General features: G+C 41.6%; 1 protein-coding gene across 1 annotated transcript; it reads right to left on the bottom strand.

The window, feature by feature from the left end:
• Positions 1–319: 319 nt before the first annotated feature.
• On the bottom strand, positions 320–22,945 carry AMDHD1 (amidohydrolase domain containing 1). The gene is made up of 9 exons (XM_025402599.1): positions 22,709–22,945; positions 16,685–16,791; positions 14,494–14,558; positions 12,467–12,744; positions 8,486–8,711; positions 6,620–6,744; positions 3,332–3,425; positions 2,601–2,761; positions 320–1,158 (listed from the first exon to the last, which is right to left on the bottom strand). Exons 1-9 carry the CDS (start codon positions 22,843–22,845, stop codon positions 1,068–1,070), a joined length of 1,284 nt encoding a protein of 427 aa, XP_025258384.1. The 5' UTR covers positions 22,846–22,945; the 3' UTR covers positions 320–1,067.
• Position 22,946: the final 1 nt, after the last annotated feature.

The raw sequence follows: 22,946 nt of genomic DNA, 5'->3' as shown, positions 1-22,946 counted from the left end.
TGAGGGGCATTTTGAATTGCTTTATATTGACTAGAGCAAAGCCTCTTTCATTCAGGCTCTATTAACCTGACATTAGTGATCATTTGGAGAGTCAATCTTTACTTCTCATATCATTTCTTACCAAGTTTGGTAATGCAGTTGTGATTATAAAGATGACTGAAACATTTAAAAAGATTTCAAATCAACTCACATAGCTTTTAAAAACACCCATTTATATGTAAATAATTATCCACTCTTTACAAATAATCTTGTAATTTCCTAAAACACTCGAGTAGACAACGCTGCTGATCTACTTCCAGGCTGAAAGGAAACAACAACATTAAGAGCGAGAGCAAACGTTTATTGAGAGTTGTAAAATGTGTTTTACCCAATTGTAATGTGAAGAATCAACAATGTTTTAAATTTCAAAAAAAATTTACATGATTGTAGTTAGAAAAAATGCATCCATTTCAGGAAGGTCCCTATGCCTGTGTATTAAATGATGTGTCTTGAACGCTGCCGGGAAGCTCTGTTGCTGAGATTGAGAAGACCTTAGAAATGGAAGGACACTCTTCATCAGAGGACATTAATTCATTTGAAAAGCATCTAGAAAATAAACTATTTGGGGAAAGGAAATACTATTTGCTTAACAGAAGGCTGTATTTTAGCTTCATTGGGGTGTATCACTTAGATTTCTTTCCGTTCCCCAATGTTCACTAAATATAGTTTAAAAACTGAAACGTGAAATACAGACACAAAATGGAAATTTTAAGTCAAGCCTACTTTTCCCCACAAAGGCATTTTTGTGATACCCCATCCTATTAATCTACAGAATATTTGTAACTAATATTTGTGAAATAATTGGATGTTTTGTGATTTTAATCACAATAGGTTTACCTGTTTATATGTCAAATGCATGTGTTAAATGAAAATAAATCTATCCCTGGGGTTTTTTGAGTGACTTAAAAAGACATTGAAGTACATTTAGGTTTAAGTGATATAATTCTGGTAAATATTAAGGTGTTTTAACTTTTAATATAACTATATTGACTTATTTCATATAGGCAAAAAATCTTTTCTTTTCAAATCTATCTTGTTTTATAGATGACTTTTCCTTTAGCTATAACATATTCAATTAATTCATGATGGCCTCCGAACTGGTAAATCAAATGCTCCCATCTAGAAAAAAAAAAAATTACTTCAATGTGCGCAAGTAAAAATTATTACTTTATCAATAAATGCTAATTTTAAAATGCATTCCCTACACATTTATTTACACCTAGTCAATGGTATTTGGGCTTTCTAAAAAACAGTACATAACTAACTGGTCTATGGCAAATCAAACATTATTTAATAATATCATTTAAGTACTTGATCTTAAAATATTTGCTTCATTAAGTTATACATAAATGTCACCATCAGCATTATATTCAATACAGGGAGTGGTTTCTGATCATGGAGAGAATTTTAAAGCAGGTGTCTCTGGAGGACATGAGGTTCAAGGGCTGCAATGGGCTTGTAAGAGTCAAGTAGCCATAGGATTTACGGCTTGTAGATCTGGAACAGTAAGACCCTGATATGGTTTGGCTGCTCTGTCCCCACCCAAATCTCATTTTGAATTGTAGCTTCCATCATTCCCACATTGTGGGAGGGACCCGGTGGGAGGTAATTGAATCATGGGGGTAGGTCTTTCCCATGCTGTTCTCGTGATAGTGAATAAATCTCACAAGATTTGATGTTTTTATAAATGGGAGTTCCCCTGCACACGCTCTCTTGCCTGCTGCCATTTAAGACGTGACATTGCTCCTCCTTTGCTTTCCGCCATGATTGGGAGGCCTCCCCAGTCCTGTAGAACTGTGAGTCAATTAAACCTCTTTCCTTTATAAATTACCTGGTCTCGGGTATGTCTTTATTAGTAGTGTGACAACAGACTAATATCACCCTGGAGGCCCAGGTGGCAACAGACTGTGGGTGGGTGAGTGATAAGCCACCAGGAACAGGAAAACTAAGTTTAAGCTTTTGGGATCCAGTCGGCATGAGAAATCAGAGAGGGAATGAATCAGAACCAGGGTGACAAGCCAGAGTTGGGAGCTAGTTGAAAATCAGAAGCTGAGCAGAAAAACACAAACACACGCCAGAGGGCACAACCCGGCCAAAGTCCAGGTAAACAGAGCAGAAACCTGGAAATCTACAAAAGATACCAGACAGATGAAGAGATCTTGAAAACTTGATCCGCCCTGTCGTTGAGGGCCTGTCAGTAGATTTGCTCATTGGAAAGGGGTCAACATAGAGGGGACTGGCTAGTATCTGAGTCCACACAGAGTCTGACACTAATAATTAGTGGAAAAGGGATTTAGGCCTCATCTCTATACTTCAGTGGGCACAATATAAAATATTTCCCTGGTGAAATATTCTTTATTCTTCAGGACATATGGTAAAAGTGTTACATCAAAAATAAACAAAGCCAGAAAGCTCGTTAAAGCAATGAGGATAGATTTAATTTGGGAATAACTGCTGCAATAGAGAAAGAGTCCAGCAGAGATTATTAGACTCACTCCCTAGACTCACTCCCAGTCTATGATCGATCATTCGGGAGCACACTAAGTTGGGAGCACACTCACCGGGATGAATTGATGATAATGAGATCTCCCTGTTTGCCAACTTCCAACGATCCGTGTGTGTGAGACTTTCCCAGTGCATAAGCTGCATTGATGGTGGCAGCAGCCAAGGCCTCAGGCATGGACATTCTCATGTTTACACAGGCCAGATGCATGACCATTGGCTAAGGCAGGAAGAGAAAAGTGTTGGAGGAAAGTGACATATGGCACTGCAATTTAAAACATTTCTCAACACAGCACAACAAACAGAGGCAGTTAAAGGTATAGGAGGAATTGGCTCAATTGCAATGGGAAAAATCGAAGTTTATACATAAAGGTTCTTATACTTTGGAAAAGATTACTTTATTAAAGGGATTGTGTATTTAATATTTATTGACAACTTTTCAAGACCACTTACTGCACACAATGAAGTTCACTTCCACCCTTACTAACTAAGACCTCTTGGAGTTTTTGCTATTCTCTGGAGAAAGGAAATGGGTTATTGTAAAACCACAATGCTCAAAGCTGAATCAGAAAATAATGCATGTAGAAGCTTCTCTCCTCTCTCTATGCCTGCAGGCATTTATCTGGGACAGAAAAATCCAATTACACTGCTGTCTACTCCTTTTTTTCTTGTTTCACAGAAAGTATTTTTAGATTTTTAACACTGTTTTAACAGCTAGTGAAATATTTTTAAATTATTTATATGCTTGGTAGATAGTCTGCTCAGAAAGGCACATGAAAAAAATAATTACCATTGAAAAGCAATATGCATTGGGATTGAAATCACTTCCCAGAGCAACTATTACTCCTTCATCTAACATCTTCCTGGCTCGAGGTTGTTTCAGTCTAAGGCGAGGAAAAAAATATGTCAGTCTCTAGAATGGGAACTTTTGTAAAATAGCTGTTCAGAACAGAAGAGAACTTGAGACAGTCAACGCCTTCATATTCTGGAAGAAGAAGCAGAAGCTCAAGATTAAATAATTAGTGGTAGAGTTACATATATAATTCCAGGACTCCTGATTTTTATCATTCTACTTTTGAAATTAGATACGCCTAACTTTTAATTAATGATCGTTTATCTCATCCATCTTACATATTAAGGCATTCTTGCAAAGGGAGGAAAATATAACTTACAAATGGTTTTGAAATTTAGTAAGCTCTTTTGGTGACTCCCAAATTAAATAATAAGTGAGGTTACACTGTGCTTTTTTTTTTTTTTGAGATAGAATCTCGGTCTCTTGCCCAGGCTGGAGTGTAGTGGCATGATCTTGGCTCACTCCAACTTCCGCCTCCTGAGTTCAAGCGATTCTCCTGCCTCAGCCTCCCAAGTAGTTGGGACTACAGGTGCCCGCCACCATGCCTGGCTAATTTTTGTATTTTTAGTAGAAATGGGGTTTCACCATGGTGGCTAGGCTGGTCTCAAACTCCTGACTTCAGGTGATCCACCCATCTTGGCCTCCCAAAATGCTGGGATTACAGGCATGAGCCACTGTGCCAGGCCACAATATGCTATTTTTATTAGCTCCATTTTGTAATTTCCTATGCATTTCTCTCCCTTACCCCTCTTTTTTGGTTTTTTTTTTTTTTTTTTTTGCCTCAAACATCTTTGTAGGTCCTTTAAAATCTTGAAGGCCCAAGAATTTAGTGTGTAAAATGTTTATACTTCTTCCTGAATTAGGCATCTCCTTGACCTCCCTGGTGAAATATTCTTTGTTCTTTAGGACATATCTCAAAAGTGTTACATCAAAAAAAAGCAAAGCCTGAAAGCTCGTTAAAGCAATGAGGACAGATTTAATTTGGGAATAACTGCTGCAATAGAGAAAGAGTCCAGCAGAGATGATTTTTGCCCTAGAATCACTCCCAGTCTATGATCGATCATTTGTAGGACCACTTAAAATGTTTTTCAACAATGTATGAGAGAAGGTGAGTGAAGCAGAGACAGAGTGAGGAAAGGGTACAGCTTCAAATGTCCCTGCAGGTCATTTGAATGTCCCTCCTCCCCTTCCATAAATACTTAGGGGTAAAAGAGAATAAAGTGAGGCTGTAAAAGTATTAAGGGCGCTCCATAAAAACCAAGGTGACTATTTCCTGAATACATTTAAATATTACATGCAAATATACATAAAATACATGATTAAAGCAAGTCCTTAAGTAGCATAAGGCAATGATTACTCTGGAAATGAGAGTCAAGAGAGGGTTCAGGGGAGAGCAGGGGGCCCTGCTGGTCTCTCCTGATGCAGAGATCAGAAAAATACAGAAACGAGAAGCCAGAAAGCAGAGTGTGGCCTTCACTTCGACTGCCCTTGTGGTCCTAACAGGAGGCTAAACCTGTCTGTGGCAATGGCAGATGACAGCCTCTGCTGGCATAGGAACAAGGTTCAGACTTTTAATGCTGAATTGCCCTCCAGTACCACAAAGTCTTACGCTTTTGCTCCATGTCAAGAGATTCAAGACCAGTTAAAGAAAGCCTTTTTTTTGAGATGAAGTCTCACTCACTCTGTTGCCCAGGCTGGAGTGCAGTGGTATGATCTTGGCTCCCTACAACCTCTCCCTCCTGGGTTCAAGCGATTCTCCTGCCTCAGCCTCCCTAGTAGTTGGGACTACAGGCACGTGCCACCATGCCTGGCTAATTTTTGTATTTTTAGTAGAGATGGAGTTTCACCATGTTGGCCAGTCTGGTCTTGAACTCCTGGCCTGAAGTGATCTGTCCACCCTGGCTTCCCAAAAGTATTGGGATTACAGGAGTGAGCCACTGTGCCCAGCCGAAGAAAGCCTTTTTTTCCCAACAAAAAAAAAAAACAAAAAAACAAAACTTATTTCTTGGATGGTGGAGATAAATATTGATTGATGACTTAGACTGATGACACTTGAAATGCATAAGACATTGGTCATACCAAGAACAGTTATTGATATTTCCTGATTGTAGTTTACATTGTGTTTACTCTTTAAATTAAGAGAATAGTAATAATAATAAAAATGTATAATATCATATATGTGCATATAAAATTATAGTAGATTTGAGAAAAGAACTGAAGTATTCCTTTCTTCACCCTTCTAAAAGTTACTCGGAGCCTGGTCTTACCTAACCTCAGCACAATTCATGTCTTGGGCTGGATAATTCTTTGTTTTGGGTAGCTGTTCTGTGCAATGAGGAATGTTTAGCAGCAACCTTGGCCTCTACTCACTAGATGCCAGTAGCATCCTAGTTGTGATAACTAGAGATGTCGCCAGACATTGCCAAGTGTCCCCTGAGGGACAAAATTACCCTGGGGTTGAGAACCACTGTCTTAACTGCAGAATCACTCCCCATGCAAAAGACCACATATCCTAGCTACACAGAAAGCACCTAGTCCTAAGAGAAGATAAACTTCCTCTTGACTGCTGGCCTCCCAGACCACAAACTCGGATATCATATAAGTAAGTGGTACAATGGGAAGGGTCAGAAGACATCGGATCTCATATTAGTTAGAATCAGAGCAACAGTAATAACAGATGAACTAAGTATATTCAATTCATAGGCAGCATACAGCAAAATATCTGGGGAGATTTTACAAAATATATGTCTTCTCTTTCCTCCCACCCCCAGGATTTATGAAGATTTGTGACAATTATGGTACCCACTAACATCCCTTTAGAAAACAGCTCATGCAGATTCTGAATACTGCTAAATATCTTTAACATCTTATGCATATATTTAAAAGCATTGCACCTATTTCATTATTTACTAATTATAAAAATAATGCATAGTAATTATTTTTAATTGGAAAATTCCAAAATCCATGGGAAAAAAAAGAAAAAGAAAGCTCCATCTTCCTCAATAATCCTACCACACAAAGGCAATCTGGGTCTAAGTTCCTTCCTCAGGGAAATTCATTTACGAACATCAGTCCAGGGCTGGCATCTTCATTAACTGAGTTTTCTTCATCTGCATTTTTAAGGGATTTGTAATGGCAGTGAAATAATGTCTGGGCACTTTGGACGTCTGTGTCTTTACAGCTTGTACTTGCAGCTCTTGGGTCTGGGGTGAGAAACGACCTTACCTCAGCATGTACGCTGTGGTGGGCAGAAGGACGGCAGAGCACCTGGCCGTTGCCATGGCAACAATGCCTTCATCACTCACTTCTTCCAGGTGGCTGATTGCCTGCGCTCCCAGTTCAGCCCCAAGCTAAGGAGAATGGGCAGAGAGGGAAAGATTTAACAAACAGCAACAATGAATCGATGAAGTTCCATTAAATTATTTTTTGTTTGTTCGTTTGTTTGTTTTCTGAGACAGAGTCTTGCTCTGTAGCCAGGCTGGGTGCAGTGGCGCGATCTCGGTTCACTGCAACTTCCGCCTCCTGGATTCAAGCGATTCTCCCCTCTAGCCTCCCGAGAAGCAAGGACCACAGGCGCGTGCCACCATGCCCAGCTAATGTTTGTCTTTTTAGTAGAGATGGGGTTTCCCCATGTTGGCCAGGATGGTCTCGATCTCTTGACCTCGTGATCCACCTGCCTTGGCCTCCCAAAGTGCTAAGATTACAGGCATGAGCCACCAAGCCCGGCGTAAATTGTTTTTCCCATAAAGAGAAACGGCGTTTTATTATTAAGATTTCTTGCCAACCAACTGTTGTAAACCCAATCCCCCAAATGGGTGAAGGGTTTGTAATGGGCATTCATTTGAAAATTAGCTAGTGGGCTACTTCAAAAACTATTCTTAAACACAAATCCTTCAGACATTTTCTGAAACAGAAAATTCTATGGATCAAAGGTGAGAGAAGGGGATCTAGAGCTATTTGGGAGAATTGGGAGGAATTGGTGGTTGGACGAAACGTGGTAGGTGAGGGAGAGGCAGCAGTCAAAATGATATCCAAGATTTTGACTTAAGCAACAGACAGGTGATGGTGTCATTCACTGAAGCAGAAAACGGGACAAGACTTGGAAACAATGCTAAGAGATCAAGCTGGATATAATGCAGTTGAGAGGCGTGCAGGTGGGGTATCTATATCTGTCTTTAAGCTCCAAGGGCAGTTGTTTATTTAGGTCTAAGGCTTTAGAGGAGAGAAGCCTAGACTCAGGACTGCAGGGACTTTGTCTTACTGCTGAATTCTCAATGCCTAGAACAGTGCCTGGCACACAGTATTCATTCAAATATTTGTTGAAAGGATGAATAAATGAATTAATTTGAGCAAAGATATATGAATTTGAAAATCATCCTGTGGCTATTTTTGGTGTGCTCCACTAAAATGATTTGGATGCTGCCACAGAAAGATCTGAAAAGGTCCAAGTGAAATTAATATACTGTGCCAGTGTGGCTTTGTGTGCTAAGAAAAATACATTAGAAATTTAGTAAAAGAGATCACTGAGGTAATTCTTTTTCTTTTCTTTTCTTTTTTTTTTTTTTTGGAGATGGAGTCTCGCTCTGTCCCCCAGGCTGGAGTGCAGTGGTGCGACCTTGGCTCACTGCAACCTCTGCCTCCGGGTTCAAGCGATTCTCCTGCCTCAGCCTCCCCGAGTAGCTGGGATTACAGGCGCATGCCACCATGCCTGGCTAATTTTTTGTATTTTTAGTAGATATGGGGTTTCACCGTGTTAGCCAGGCTGGTCTCAATCTCCTGACCTCGTGATCAGCCCACCTCAGCCACCCAAAGTGCTGGGATTACAGGCTCACGTGAGCCACTGTGCCCGGCCAGTTCTTTTTCTATTAATACACCAGTGGATGATAATGAAAGTAAATGATCAGCAAAAAAGTAAGTTTTTAATAGAGGTCAGGGTTTTCAAGTCTCAACCAGACCAATCTGTACATTGTTCAAACAAATTTCCCCATTCAGTATCTTTTCAGAGGGCTTTGAAGAAACTAATTAAGTTTCCCATAGCATGAATGTGCAAGAATGAATGTTGATGAGGGGAAAACTAAAAGTCAGCCACACCTCAGCAGCCTTCATTGGGTGGAGTTCATCCCCATGGAAGTTAATCTGTAACCCTATGTCTTTTCCACGTTGAAGAATCCTTCTGGTGGAATCGAGATCAAAGACACCTTCCTCACAAAATACGTCGATATTGTCCACGTGTATTTCCCCATTTCTGCCAAGTTCCTTCAGCTTTGGGAGGTGGTTATTGATGATATCATCAGCAGCTTCAGTAGCAGTTTTTCCTCTGGGGGAAGAAAATGAGATTGACATGGGCAAATATTAAAAACAAAAAACAAAAGGATAGGGTTATCTGGCATTTGAAGAACCTGAGGAGCAGTAGAGGTAAATGACTTCAAGCCTCAGAAAGGTAGAGAAAGACTCAAAGCTATGACTCTGGGCTCTTAACTATTGGGCCATGTTTACATAGTGGAGGTATTGACAAGACTTCTGTATGCACTGGCCCTCTACACAGAGACTCAAATAGTTCATCCATTCTGGCAGACCTGTGTTACCTTTGGGGATGCCAGCAAGGCTACCTGGTTGAAAAGCTTAATTTGGTTGGGTGCGGTGACTCATGCCTGTAATACCAGCACTTTGGGAGGCCAAGATGGGCAGATAACTTGAGGTCAGGAGTTCGAGACCAGCCTGGCCAAAATGGCAAAAACCCTCTACTAAAAATAGAACAATTATCCGGGCGTGGTGGCATGTGCCTGTAATCCTAGTTACTCAGGAGGCTGAGGCAAGAGAATTGCTTGAACCAGGGAGGTGGAGGTTGCAGTGAGCTGAGATCCATCACACTACTGCACTCCAGCCTGGGCGACAGAGCAAGACTCTGTCTCCAAAAGAAAAAAAAAAAAGGTATAATCTTCCTGTAAAGGACACTCAGAGGTCATCCTGGATACTCCCCCTGATAACCTACCTGTGGTCCCCTTACCTGAGCCCAGTTATCACCCTGCCTTTTTCTTCCTCCACAATGTTTCCTGAAGCACTTGCCTTAGACTTTCTGCCTCACCATCTGGGGACATGGGGAAGAGGGATAGTACGAGGCTCTGAAATTCTCTCAAATTCTGGTGGAGTTGGGCATGGTACCTCATGCCTATAATCCCAGCAACTGGGGAGGCTGTCGCAAGAGGATTGCTTGAGCCCAGGAGTTTGAGGCTGCAGTGAGCTATGACTGCACCACTGCACTCCAGCATGGGCAACAGAACAAGACTCTGTCTCTAAAAAAAAATTAATAATAAGAAGAGTAGATAAAATAAAGTTCTGCAGTAGTTATATGTTAGAAAAGCCTGGGCTTTTAGAGTCAGGTAGACACAGAGTTCTACCACATAGTGGTCACATAACTTAGGAGATGCTCTTTAGCTGTTATTTGAGCGCAGGTTTTACCAATGGGAATCAAGATGCAGACCTCAGAGGCTCATTGGCAGATGAAGAAAATTTTTGTGAAACTTTAGCCCTATATTTGGCACACAGAGGGCTCTCACTCAGCAAAACCATTTGGGTAGGTGGGTAGAGGTGGACTGTGAGAGACAGACACTTACAGAAGTTCTTTCTTTCTTTCTTTCTTTCTTTCTTTCTTTCTTTCTTTCTTTTTGAGACGGAGTTTCGCTCCTGTTGCGCAGGCTGGAGTGCAATGGCATGATCTCGGCTCACTGCAACTTCCACCTCCCGGGTTCAAGAGATTCTCTTGCCTCGGTCTAGAGTAGCTGGGATTACAAGAACGTGCCACCATGCCCGGCTAATTTTGTATTTTTAGTAGAGATGGGGTTTCTCTGTGTTGGTCAAGCTGGTCTCGAATTTCTGACCTCAGGTGATCCACCCACCTCGGCCTCCCAAAGTGCTGGGATTACAGGCGTGTGCCACCATGCCCAGCCTACCAAGTTATTTTTAATTCTCAAGACAATCATATAGAATAGGGTGGCGTTTAGCTCTGTTTCACAGATGGGTAATTCATGTTCAGAAAAGTTAAGTCATGACCTCAAAATCACCCAGCTGGAAGTAGCCAAGCTGGATTCAAACCCAGGTCTGGCATCACTTCAAACTGAGACTTTTCCACCATGCCACACTATTTTCTACTGAAAAAGAAAGCAGACTGTTATACACTGTATATTCTGTTTGGAAAAAAAAAATCTACTGTTTTCTATAGAGAATGTCTCAAGAGTCTCAGTGAAATTTTAAGCTTTAATAATTTCAGAAATATAAATGCTAAAAACTTACAATAAAGATCACTGGAAATATTAAATATTTATGTTTCTTTTCCACATAACTAGTTTTGTGAATTTTGAAAAATAAATTTTGATGTTACTTTTTTAGTTCCTCTGATCGAAGATGATAATTAACATGAAGGGTTAATTTTTATTAACATTAAATATTTATATTTTTCCGTTACACAGTGACTATAGCTAATAGCAATGTATTGTTTTCTTAAAAATTGTTAAAAAATAGATTTTAAGTGTTCTCACCACAAAAAGTGGTAAATATGAGGTAATGCATATATTAATTAGCTTGATTTAGCCATTTCACAATGTATACATATTTTAAAACAACATACTCTACACAATAATATATTATTTGTCAATTTAAAAAGACATTTTTTTTTTGAGATAGAGTCGCACTCTGTCGCCCAGGCTGGAGTATAGTGCCACAATCTCCACTCACTGCAACCTCCGCCTCCCCGGCTCAAGCGATTCTTGTGCCTCAGCCTCCTGAGTAGCTGGGATTACAGGCATGGGCCACCGCGCCTGGCTAATTTTTGTATTTTTAGTAGAGATGGGGTTTCAGCATGTTGGCCAGGCTGTTCTTAAACTCCTGAGCTCAAGTGATCCACCTGCCTTGGCCTCCCATAGTGCTGGGATTATAGGTGTGAGCCACTGCACCTGGCCTAAAAAATAAATTTATTTTCCAAAGTTTCCAAAATCAGATAAATGTAAAAGAAATTTAAACAATTAGATTTTTTTTTTTTTCCTCTGAGACGGAGTCTCGCTCTGTCGCCCAGGCTGGAGTGCAGTGGCCGGATCTCAGCTCACTGCAAGCTCTGCCTCCCGGGTTTACGCCATTCTCCTGCCTCAGCCTCCCGAGTAGCTGGGACTACAGGCGCCCGCCACCTCGCCCGGCTAGTTTTTTGTATTTTTTAGTAGAAACGGGGTTTCACCGTGTTAGCCAGGATGGTCTTGATCTCCTGACCTAGTGATCCGCCCATCTCGGCCTCCCAAAGTGCTGGGATTACAGGCTTGAGCCACCGCGCCGGCAAACAATTAGATTTTTAAACAATGATTGTAAGTCTGTAGTATTGTATTTATATATCTAAGTTATCAGTGCTTAAGACCGCACTAAGACTTTGGAGGCACCTTATGCATGTTCAAGTCCTGGGTTTCTTTTAGATAGTTCAATTGGCTGTTGGAACCATGAGCCTTCCTATTTAGAAATTTCAGGACCCAAAGGAACTCTGGACAAGTAAAATGCAAGTGCAGAAAGGAACAGAGTTCTCTACGGTAAGGCCATGTAGGAGGAACTTTTAGATAAAGGGGAAGGCTAAAAATCATTTACAACAACAAAACAAAAATGTTTGCTGTTAAGAAAGCAAACAGATGAACAAAAACGAACCCCTTTGAGTCACCTAGACCACGAGGTTTGAACTACCTCCTAAAGAGTGTTACTATTAATTTCTAAAGTGCTTTTAGAAATGCTAATTAATTATCATGGGAAATTATTCAAATTAATATGTGTAATTTTAAAACACCTACAAGGGGCCATTTCTTTTTCTTAACCCAAAGAGCTTGAAACAGCTTTTCTATCATAATTAAAGGAGCAGCAGACTGATGAGGCCAAGGGATCGCCTTCCTAAAACCGAGTCTGCGGGATAAGTGGCCATTAGAATCAGGTCTTTCCAAAGACTTCTACCCATCTCCCTGCAAGAGCTAAAGTGCTAATGCACCTCCACCCCCGGGGCTCATTTTCAATGCTCTGAGTGAAACCCCGGTCCCCACTGGCTAAGATTACTTAGGCACTGAATGAGCCCCGCAGTATGTAGCCGAGATGCCGATGTCCAGCTCCCGCCTGGCGCGCTCAATCACGCGCAGCATCTTGAGCTCGGTCTCCAGGTCGAGGCCATATCCGCTCTTGCACTCCACCAGCGTGGTGCCAGCCCTCATCATGCACTGGAGACGCTGCTGAAAGGAGCGGAACAGCTCCTCCTCTGAGGCTTGGCGCGTGCGCTCCACGGTGAAGTGGATCCCTCCTCCGGCCTGGTGAATTTCCATGTAGGTGGCCCCTGCCAACTGAACACACGCCTCACCTTTAGGCAGGCAAATGCAAGGAAGTTGCAGGGAGGTCTGAAGAATCTACCTCCAGGGGCAATATTATGTAATGACTAAGAAGCCATATGGCACAGGCACCAATCCATCGGATTAGAAAAGTGCTGGGATACACAGTCCTGGAAGCCCCTAGTCTGCCAGACACTGGATTGTGGGGAGCCCCAAAGAGGTCTGGGGAAGACACTGGAGTGGTAGAGATGGGAGATGTGGTGGGTGGCCTGTTGGGATCTCAGGGCAGTGGCAATTAAAAACTGGCACAGGCCGGGCGCGGTGGCTCACACTTGTAATCCCAGCACTTTGGGAGGCCGAGGTGGGCAGATCAGAGGTCAGGAGTTCAAGACCAGCCTGACCAACATGGTGAAACCCCGTCTCTACTAAAAATACAAAAATTAGCTGATTGTGGTGGTGAGCACCTGTAGCCCCTGCTACTCGGGAGGCTGAGACAGGAGAATCGCTTGAACCCGGAAGGTGGAGGTTGCAGGGAGTGGAGTTCGGGTCACTGCACTCCAGCCTGGGTGACAGAGCAAGACCCTGTCTCAAAAAAACAAACAAAAACAAAAACAAAACAAACAACAACAACAAAAATAACCTGGCACAGGAGTATTGCAATATTTTAACAAGTCAATCAGCCCACAATGTGTACTTGCTAAGTATCAGCCCTCCCTCCATCCCTCAGCTTGTTTGAGAAAACAAAGCTTAGGCAATTCAGGAGTTGCAGGGAACCCCATTGCAATTATTCAGATCTCCACTAAAGCGGCCCCGGGAAGTCTCCTTGTCTCAATATTTGGCCATCAGAGTTTGGAGCTTGACCTTTGTCACTCAAAGAGGCTCTTTCTGGGGTCCCACTGGGCTCCAGTTGCTCTGGGCAGCAAGGAGTATGGTGCAGAGAAAGGATGCAGGCCTGGGGTCTCCTGGCCAGAGTTTTCATCTGGGTTCTGCCATCCTCCATCTGGTGGCCCTAGTCAACACTCTTCCCTTCTCTAGACCCGGCTGTCTCTATCTGCACAATGAGAGGACTGGACTGTAAATCTCTTTCTCCATCTGTACAATGAGGATTGGACTGCTTTTGGCTCTGAAATTCTGTGATTTAACAAAACAGTCTTAAAAACAGCTCTAGTTTGTTGAAGAAGGTACATGATATCTGAAGAAAATAATTTTTTTTTTTCTTTTCCTGAAATAAGCCAGTTTAGCTGCCAGGAGGCACATTTTTTTTTTCTTTCTTTTTTTAAAACACATGTGAAAATTGCTCCAACCAGGGATTTAGAAGTTGGCTACAGCTGATATATGACTAACGCAGATTACATTTTGTGATTCTTAATAAGTCTCAGTTTTCTGAAAAAGAGAAAAATATAAGACATTTTATTTTTGTGATTAGTAACATATTTTTCCAAGCTTTACTCCAATGAATGGCGATTTTCAAACTATTCCTTGGAGCCCTTTCAAAGGCTACTAGAGATAGTGATTTGGAAGGGGAATGTGTGGAAGGAAAGAGAGGGAGACATTAGTGGGCAGGAAGAGCCCTGTGTATAATACAATGATATGGGGCAGATATAAATAAGTTTTGTTGTCATTTGTTTCCCATGCCCGAGCAAGTAAAAATATCCATTAAAAATATGTTGACATATGTTGCAAAGCTTGATAGCCTGCTAACTCTTCAGCAAAAGACTTCATATGTGTGCTTTATTTTGATTTGCCATGATTTGTTGCAGTTACCTTCATTGCAAATTCGTGAACTCTTTCACCAGCCCATACTGGATGTGTGTGCGCATCCACCAAACCTGTAATCAACAAATCAAGTTATCTTACAATTAAGAAATAGAGAACACTTAGACAGCAGGCAAACAGCAGCACTACACCCTGCTGCTCTGGGGAGGCGTGATGGTAGCCATCCATTTTGAAGGAACATGAAAGGAAGAATTTGTCTGTCTGGTTCCCCTGACAGAGAGAAAAGAAGACTGCCCTGTGGTGTGGCTGGTCTAGAAAGCTTTAATGAAGGAGGGGATGCAACACGATGAAAATATCCCTTACAGAAATACAGCTCCTTTTGCTCAGTAAGTCCATGCTCACCAAATTAGCTTTCGTTTTATTTTATTTTATTATTTATTTATGTATTTATTTATTTTTGAGAAAGGTTCTCACTCTCACCCAGGCTGGAGTGCAGTGGCACACCCATGGCTCCCTACAGCCTTGACCTCCCAGGCTCAAGCAGTCCTCCCACCTCAGCCTCCCTAGTAGCTGGGACTATAGATGTGCACCACCACACAGGCTAATATTTACCATGTTGCCTACACTGGTCTTGAACTCCTGGTCTCAAACGATCTGCCCGCCTCAGCCTCCAATGATCGACCTGACTTGGCCTCCCAAAGTGCTGGGATTACAAGCATCAGCCACTACACCTGGCCCAAATAAACTTTGACATCAGGTTGTCAAGCCCCCTAGTTAAGCAAAACCATGAACCTTATCACAAGGAATAATCTGGATATGAAAACATAATACTACAATCCCCTCCCCCTGCAACTCTGAGAGGGGAAAATATGAAATCAGAAAGATGAATCTATCTTCAAGAAAGAAATGTATTTTAATTAAGGAGAAACTGTAAAGCAATCACTTGAAACTGTTGTTTATCCAGGTACAGTTCAGCAAAGTGTTTCTTTCCAAAATATTTTAGATATCTTATGGATTAAATGACTCATTATTGGCTCTGATTGGACTAAAATCAAAAGCCCCTACTCAGATTGTTTTCTGCTATATTCCTCTTTTTCGTAACATTTCACCCTGACTTTGTCTCCTAACCCTCAAGAATCATAAGGAAGGCCAGGCGTGGTGGCTCATGCCTATAATACCAGCACTTTGGGAGACTGAGATCAGCAGATCACTTGAGGTTAGGAGTTCGAGACCAGCCTGACCAACATGGTGAAACCTTGTTGCTACTAAAAATACAAAAATTAGCCAGGCATGGTGGTGCATGCCTGGAATCCAGCTACTTAGGAGACTGAGGCACAAGAATTGCTTGAATCTGGGAGGTGGATGTTGCAGTTAGCCAAGATCATGCCACTGCACTCCAGCCTTGGTGACACAATGAGACTCTGTCTCAAAATAAACAAACAAATGAAAATACATCAGATAGAAGCTCTGTCAGATGTGTACAATAAACATCTAAAAGCATAAAAATTTTATATAAAAATAAAATATAAATATGAAGCCCTTTTGTTTCTGTAGAACTCAAAGTTTGTGAAACTTGTTTTGGATGATTACATGAAGTCATACAACATAGTTAATGTAGGAGATGATGGTTAATAAACTGATTCTGTTGTCAATCATTAAAGATACAAGTGAACTGCAGTGAAAGCTCTAGCACTTTTTTTTCTTCTTCTGCCCAGAGCGGGATCCTTTGTTTCACACCCTATACAAATTTAGAGTATTTCTGGTAGTAGAGACAGCAGCTGCCTTGTTAGCCTCCCCTATGCCATTGGAACTACTCCTATGCAACTGCTCCTATGGATTAATAAAGTTCTTTTGACTGTTTTTGAACCTAAACACAACACAGCTGGTTTCTATTCAGCATGTGAGTGGGAAGAAGTGGAGTCTAATGAATGGGCTTGATTCCTAGGTTGCCTTTTTCCTATTTAGGAACCTTGGGTAACATATTTCACCCTTAGCCTTCAATTTTCTAAACTGTAAAGTATAGATAATGATACCTCCCACACAGGGAAGTTATAAGGATTCAAGGTGAAACCATGTTTGAAAGCAGCTAGACAATCAATAATAGAAATTCAATACATGGAACTATGATTTTTTAAATATTATTTTGAGACTTTAAAATAAGCTGTTACTCTTCCTCTTTACATTTCAGGAGCTACTGTTAAAGCTACTTGTAGACCTTTACTGAAAAAGAGGCAAATACCTGGTAGAATACATTTCCCAGAGCAGTCAATTATTTCTTCAAAAGTTTCTCCAGAAAACTGTCTTCGAATAACATCAGCAGGACCAATAGCTCTTATAAACCCATCTCTGAAGAAAAATCAAGAAGTAGTTACTAAATTTGGAGAAATCTTGTTAGAAATCTGATGAGTGACTTAAAATATGATTTCAGATCCTTTGGTGTTAATTAGTCAACATTTACTGTGTTTCTATCTTGAACCTGAGTCTTTGGAAAAGTATCTCTAGCCATGTTCAAGACAACCATAAAAGACCCAGATTGGCCAACGCTATCTTCAGCAAAATGAACAAAACTGGAGGAATCACATTACCTGACTTCAAATTATACTACAGAGCTATAGTAACCAAAACAGCATGGTACTGGCATAAAACACAGACACATAGACCAATGGAACAGAATAGAGAACCCAGAAATAAGTTCATACATCTACAGTGAACTCATTTTCAGCAAAAATGCCAAGAATATACATCAGGGGAAAGACAGTCTCTTCAATAAATGGTGCTAGGGAAACTGGCTATCCATATGCAAAAGAATGAAATAAAATCTAAATGGGTTAAATCTAAGACTTTAAACTATGAAACTACTCAAAGAAGACATTGGGAAAACTCTCCAGGACATTGGTTCAGGCAACAATTTCTTGAGGGATACCCCACAAGAACAGGCAACCAAGCCAAAAATGGACAAATGGGATCACATCAAGTTAAAAGGCTTCTTTCTGTACAGCAAAGAAAATAATCAACAATGTGAAGAGACAACCCACAGAATGGGAGAAAATAATTTGCAAACTATCCAATTGACAAGGGATTAATAACCAGAATATATAAGGAGCTCAAACAGCTCAATAGGAAAAAACCTAATAATCTGATTAAGAAATTGACGAAAGATCTGAATAGACATTTTTCAAAAGAAGAGATACAAATGGTAAACAGGTATAAGAAAAGGTGCTCAACATCAATGATCATCAGAGAAATGCAAACAAAACCACAATGAGAGATCATCTTACCCCAGTTAAAATGGCTTTTATCCAAAAGACAGGCAATAACAAATGCTGGCGAGCATGTGGAGAAAGAGGAACCTTCGTACACTGTTGGAAATGTAAATTAGTACAGCTACTATGGAGAACAGTATGAAAGCTCCTCAAAAACTAAAAATAGAGCTACCATATGATCCAGCAATCCCACTGGTAGGTCTATATGCAAAAGAAAGGAAGTCAGTATATTAAAGAGATATCTGCATCCCATATTAATTGCAGCACTATTCACAATAGCCAAGATTTGGAAGTACACTAAGTGCCCACCCACAGATGAATGGATAAAGAAAATGTAGTACATATGCACAATGGAGTACTATTCAGCCATAAAAAAAGAGTGAGATTCTGTCATGTGCAACAACATGGATAGAACTGGAGGATACTATGTTAAGTGAAATAAGCCAGGCACAGAAAGAAAACTTAGCATATTCTCATTCATTTGTGGGAGCTAAAAATGAAAACAATTGAGCTCATGGAGACAGAGAGTAAAATGATGGTTACCAGAGGCTGGGAAGAATATAAGGCGAGAAGAGAAAAATGAGGATTGCTAGTTGCTAGAAAAATATGGTTAGATACAGTGAATAAGACCTAGTATTTGACATCACAAAAGGGTGGATACAATCAGCAATAATATGTTGCACATGTTAGAAAAACTGGGGGAGTACGACTGGAATGTTTGTGAAACCAAGAAATGATGAATGCTTGAGATGATGGAAACCCCATTTGCCCTGATATAATTATTACACATTGTATGGCTGTTTTAAAATAACTCATGTACCCCATATATATATACCTACTATGTACCATGAAAATTTACAATTAAAAAAACTTTAAACATCAAACATATGTAGCAGACAATTGCCATTTGTTCCCCAAGATCAGTATTCTCTTTTTTTTTACACTAGTAAAGCCCTAAATTTTAGCTGGACACATGACGACCCAAAATCTAGACTACATTTCTCCGTCTCCCACTAGCCAGATGTGGCTACGAGACTAAGGTCTAGTTAGTAGGATTGTCTTCTCTTCCTATTCTTACTGACTGGAACGCAGACACCATAACTAGAGATAGGGTGGCCATCTTGGGTCATGGAGTGAGTGTAAGAAAGTGGGCCATGGATGGGAGAGCAAGGCAGCAGGGCCCTGGCTCCTGAGGACCCCATGGAATACTGCAATCAACTAGCCCTGCATTTCCTATGTCTGGATTTTCACATAGGAGAGAAATATATTTCCATCTTGTTTCAGCCACTGTTAATTTAGGTCTTGGTCACTTACAGCAAATTCGTGTTTCCAACATGGAGAATCAGGGCTATTAACCTGAGAGCTGGAATGTGTTGTGAAAAGCAGTTAGGATAAGGGATTCAGAACTGGGGCAGAAGTGGTTGGGGTAACCTAACAAAATGTAAGAGTGGAGGAGCAGAAGAAACTGGATGGAAAGAGAAAATGTTACGATAGGAAAAGAAATAACGATTATGGGGGCATGGGGAGGATAAACTTAGGGTGGAATAAGAAATTAAGTCTTGAAATAGAATTTAGTATCCTGATTAATACAATTCTTCATCACTAACAGCTTTTATCTGGCCCAGTTACATAATCTACCCAGTGTGCAGTGAATCTGGTGGTGGAAAGGACCAGCAGGACTAGAAATTGACCCTTAAATGGGAAAGAACAAAGATAATGCTCTTATGCAAAGAGTTAATGACTGACACTGCTTTAAGAGAGGTTGTTTTAACAAAGTCAGACCTAAGAAATAAATCTCTAACATTCTCCTTCTGTGCAGGAGGGGAATTTCAAGGGCACTGGATCCTCTTCCTGACCCCACTAATCCCATGCTTATCTACCTTTCGACAGTGTGGTTCTCTCATTCATTGGTGGAGTCCTACCTATGTTTGAACAAAGGTTTATATCCTTTGTTGAAGACATAATGAGGACAGTTATTGAAGGAAACTAACAAAAAGCATTCCCCCAAAAGTGTTTTTTTTTAAGGTAGCCATTAAAATTATAAAGATACGTATTACTGACAGTTTGTGCTTCTTTTCCACACCTGGGAGCCTCTTCAAGATTAACTACAGCCTACAAACACACACACACACACACACACACACACACACACACACACACACACAGAACGAGAGAGAGAGAGAGAGAGAGAGAGAGAGAGAGAGAGAGAGAGAGAGAAAACTTAATTTAAGAATGAGATACCTTTAGAGACCTAAATGAATGAATACAATGGTGGTATTTACACCCTGTGGCGGACAATCACTGAGATATTTATTTTTAGGAAGGGGGAGTTTCTGGTGCCCCTCAAACCATATTCTTTTCCAGGACTCATTTTATATATCTATAGCTTATAGGGGATTGACTATTAGTTGATCTCACTGAGATTCATTCTAATCAGTACACACCATGGTATGTATATACTTGTTGAAAAAAAAATAACACACAGTTAAAATCCATCCATTTCTGGGCTTTGAAATGGAACTTTCTTCCACTTCTCTGTGCTTTTAATCAGTACTCCTCCCCACCACACACTCACACTCACAGCCTGTGTTCTTCTTGTCTACCAAAAGAAAAGCTGGATCAAGTTGTCTTTGAACACACAGGTTCTGCATAAGGGAAGTGATGTGACAATTTAAGACAATCACCCAAATAATTCACCCTGAAAGCACTTTTACCTTAAAATATTCAGATAATGAAGGTGGGAGATATATGTCAAAGCACCATGAATCACCAGATAATTATTCCAATTCTATACTTGATTTTTGTACCAACTTGATATATAAGACAGTGATGATAGTAAGTGAAAATAAAAACAGCACCATCCTGTACTGAGCTAATCATATTTGAATGGGAAAGTTCTTGATATTCTTATAAATTTATTTCCATGTAATAAATCCAACAAACTCTGAGAACAATGTAGCAGACTGGAATGAAAAAGCCCCACCTGCCAGACCACACATCAATTCCTTTCTTTTTCTTTCCCTACATTTTGTGGTTTTGATGTGAACATAGAACATGTCTTGGAACCCGAGACTTCATGTTGGTGCATTAGTATAATTTTAGTTATTTATTTATTTTTGAGACGGAGTCTCACTCTGTCCCCTAGGCTGGAGTGCAGTGGTGCAATCTCAGCTTACTGCAACCTCCGCCTCCCGGTTCAAACGGTTCTCCTGCCTCAGCCACCGGAGTGGCTGGGACTACAGACGTGCACCGCCACGCCCAGCTACTGTTTGTATTTTTAGTAGAGACCGGCTTTCACCATGCTGGCCAGGCTGGTCTCACGCTCCCGACCTCAGGTGATCCACCTGCCTCGGCCTCCCAAAGTGCTGGGGTTACAGGCATGAGTCACCGCACTCGGCTGCACTGATGTAATTTTTATAAGATACTCCAGTTCCAACCCAGGTAGATATTTTTCAACTTTCTAAGCAAAATTTTAAATAATATTTTTATAGTAAATTGGGAATATTTTCATCCCTTTATTAATTAAAAATAAACCAATCAGTCTGGGCGTGGTGGCTCATGCCTGTAATCCCAGCACTGGGAGGCCAAACCAGGTGGATGGCTTGGGCCCAGGAGTTCGAGAACAGCCTGGGCAACACGGCGAGACGCTGTCTCTACAGAGAATACAAAAATTAGCCTTGCGTGGTGGCCCGCGCCTGTAGTCCCAGCTACTCGGGAAGCTGAGCTGGGAGGATGGCTTGAGCCTGGGAGGTGGAGGTTGCAGTTGAGCCTTGGAGGTGGAGCCAAGATCATGCCACTGCTCTCCAACCTGGGCGACAGAGCTAGAACCTGTCTCAAAATATATATATATATATATATATATATATATATATATATATATATATATATATATGTATGTATATACAGGCTGGGCGCAGTGGCTCATGCCTGTAATCCCAGCGCTTTGGGAGGTTGAGGCGGGTAAATAATTTGAGGTCAAGAGTTAGAGACCAGTTTGGCAACATCGTGAGACCCCCTCCCTACTAAAAGTACAAAAATTAGCCGGTCATGATGGTGCGGCTGCTGTAATTCCAGCTACTCAGGAGGCTGAGCCAGGAGAATCGCTTGAACCCAGGAGACGGAGGTTGCAGTGAGCTGAGATCGCGCCGCTGCACTCCAGTTTGGGCGACACAGTGAGTTTCCATCTCGAAAATAAATAAATAAATAAAATTAAACCAACCCACAGTACCTCAAAAGCTGGACTCTTGCACAATCCTAAACTGCGTCAGATAAGCCGTGGTCAGTTTGTGAGACTCATTCATGGTGTGCAATTGTGGCTCCGTAGGGCCCTTTAGATTCGAATTCTCATCCAACTTCCCTTGCTACCCTAAGTCGCCCTCAAACTTTGTTCTTTTATTCACATCTGGCAGGAAGTTCAGAAGAGTAAGAGAAATATCTTGTTTTCTGATAGCCAAATCTTGATTTATTATCACTCAGGGCCATTATCGTCTACATGTTCTCTGTGTTTCTAAAGCTTTAGTGTACGAGACCAGGGGAATGTGAAAGGTACTTTTGAAAAATTCAGGTCTCAGAACTCCAGCCCCAGTGATGCTGATTCTAAAATTCTAGGGACAGGGAGTTGGGGACGCAGGTGGAATCAGAAATCTGGCGTAAGAATAAAATAACCACAGGCCACCCTGACAAACATGGTCTCCTGGCCTCCCTTTAAGAAGCACTGGGGAGGACCTCAACCCCTTCTGATGGTTGGACAGTGATATTTTATCAGCAGAGGCAGGACCCCGATGCGTTCCAATGGGATGTTCCTCTCTGAGCTCTTTAAACGGAATGACAACCCCAAGCAGCAGAGCGTGTTAGCAACAGGTGCCCCAAAGGCTGGCTTGCCCATGTGTCTCTGTGCAGGGACGCTTTCACGGCGTTGTTTCCCTTCAGAGCGCACAGTGAGAGGAAGAGAGGCCAGCTCCGCCCGTGGCGGCCCCCACCCTACGCGCCCGGCCACTTACTTGCCCACCACCAGGCTGGCGCCCTCCAGCACCGCCAGGCTGCGCAGCGCATCCCGCGCCAGGAAGCGCTCACCGCGAGAGCACACCAGCACCACTTGCTGCGCGTTCTCCAGCAGGAGGCTGTGGCCGCCTGCCATGTCCCCGTGCCCCGAGGGTCTCCGGGAGGCCACCGGGCTCCGGCCACTGGCAGGACTCAGTGGAGGACGAAAAACCGCAGCCTGCGCCGCCCGGGGCGGGG

This window comes from Theropithecus gelada, chromosome 11 (genome assembly GCF_003255815.1).
Source record: "Theropithecus gelada isolate Dixy chromosome 11, Tgel_1.0, whole genome shotgun sequence".
Lineage (NCBI taxonomy): Eukaryota > Metazoa > Chordata > Mammalia > Primates > Cercopithecidae > Theropithecus > Theropithecus gelada.
Note: the sequence above shows the minus strand (reverse complement) of the source record. Positions and strands in the feature narration are given on the sequence as shown.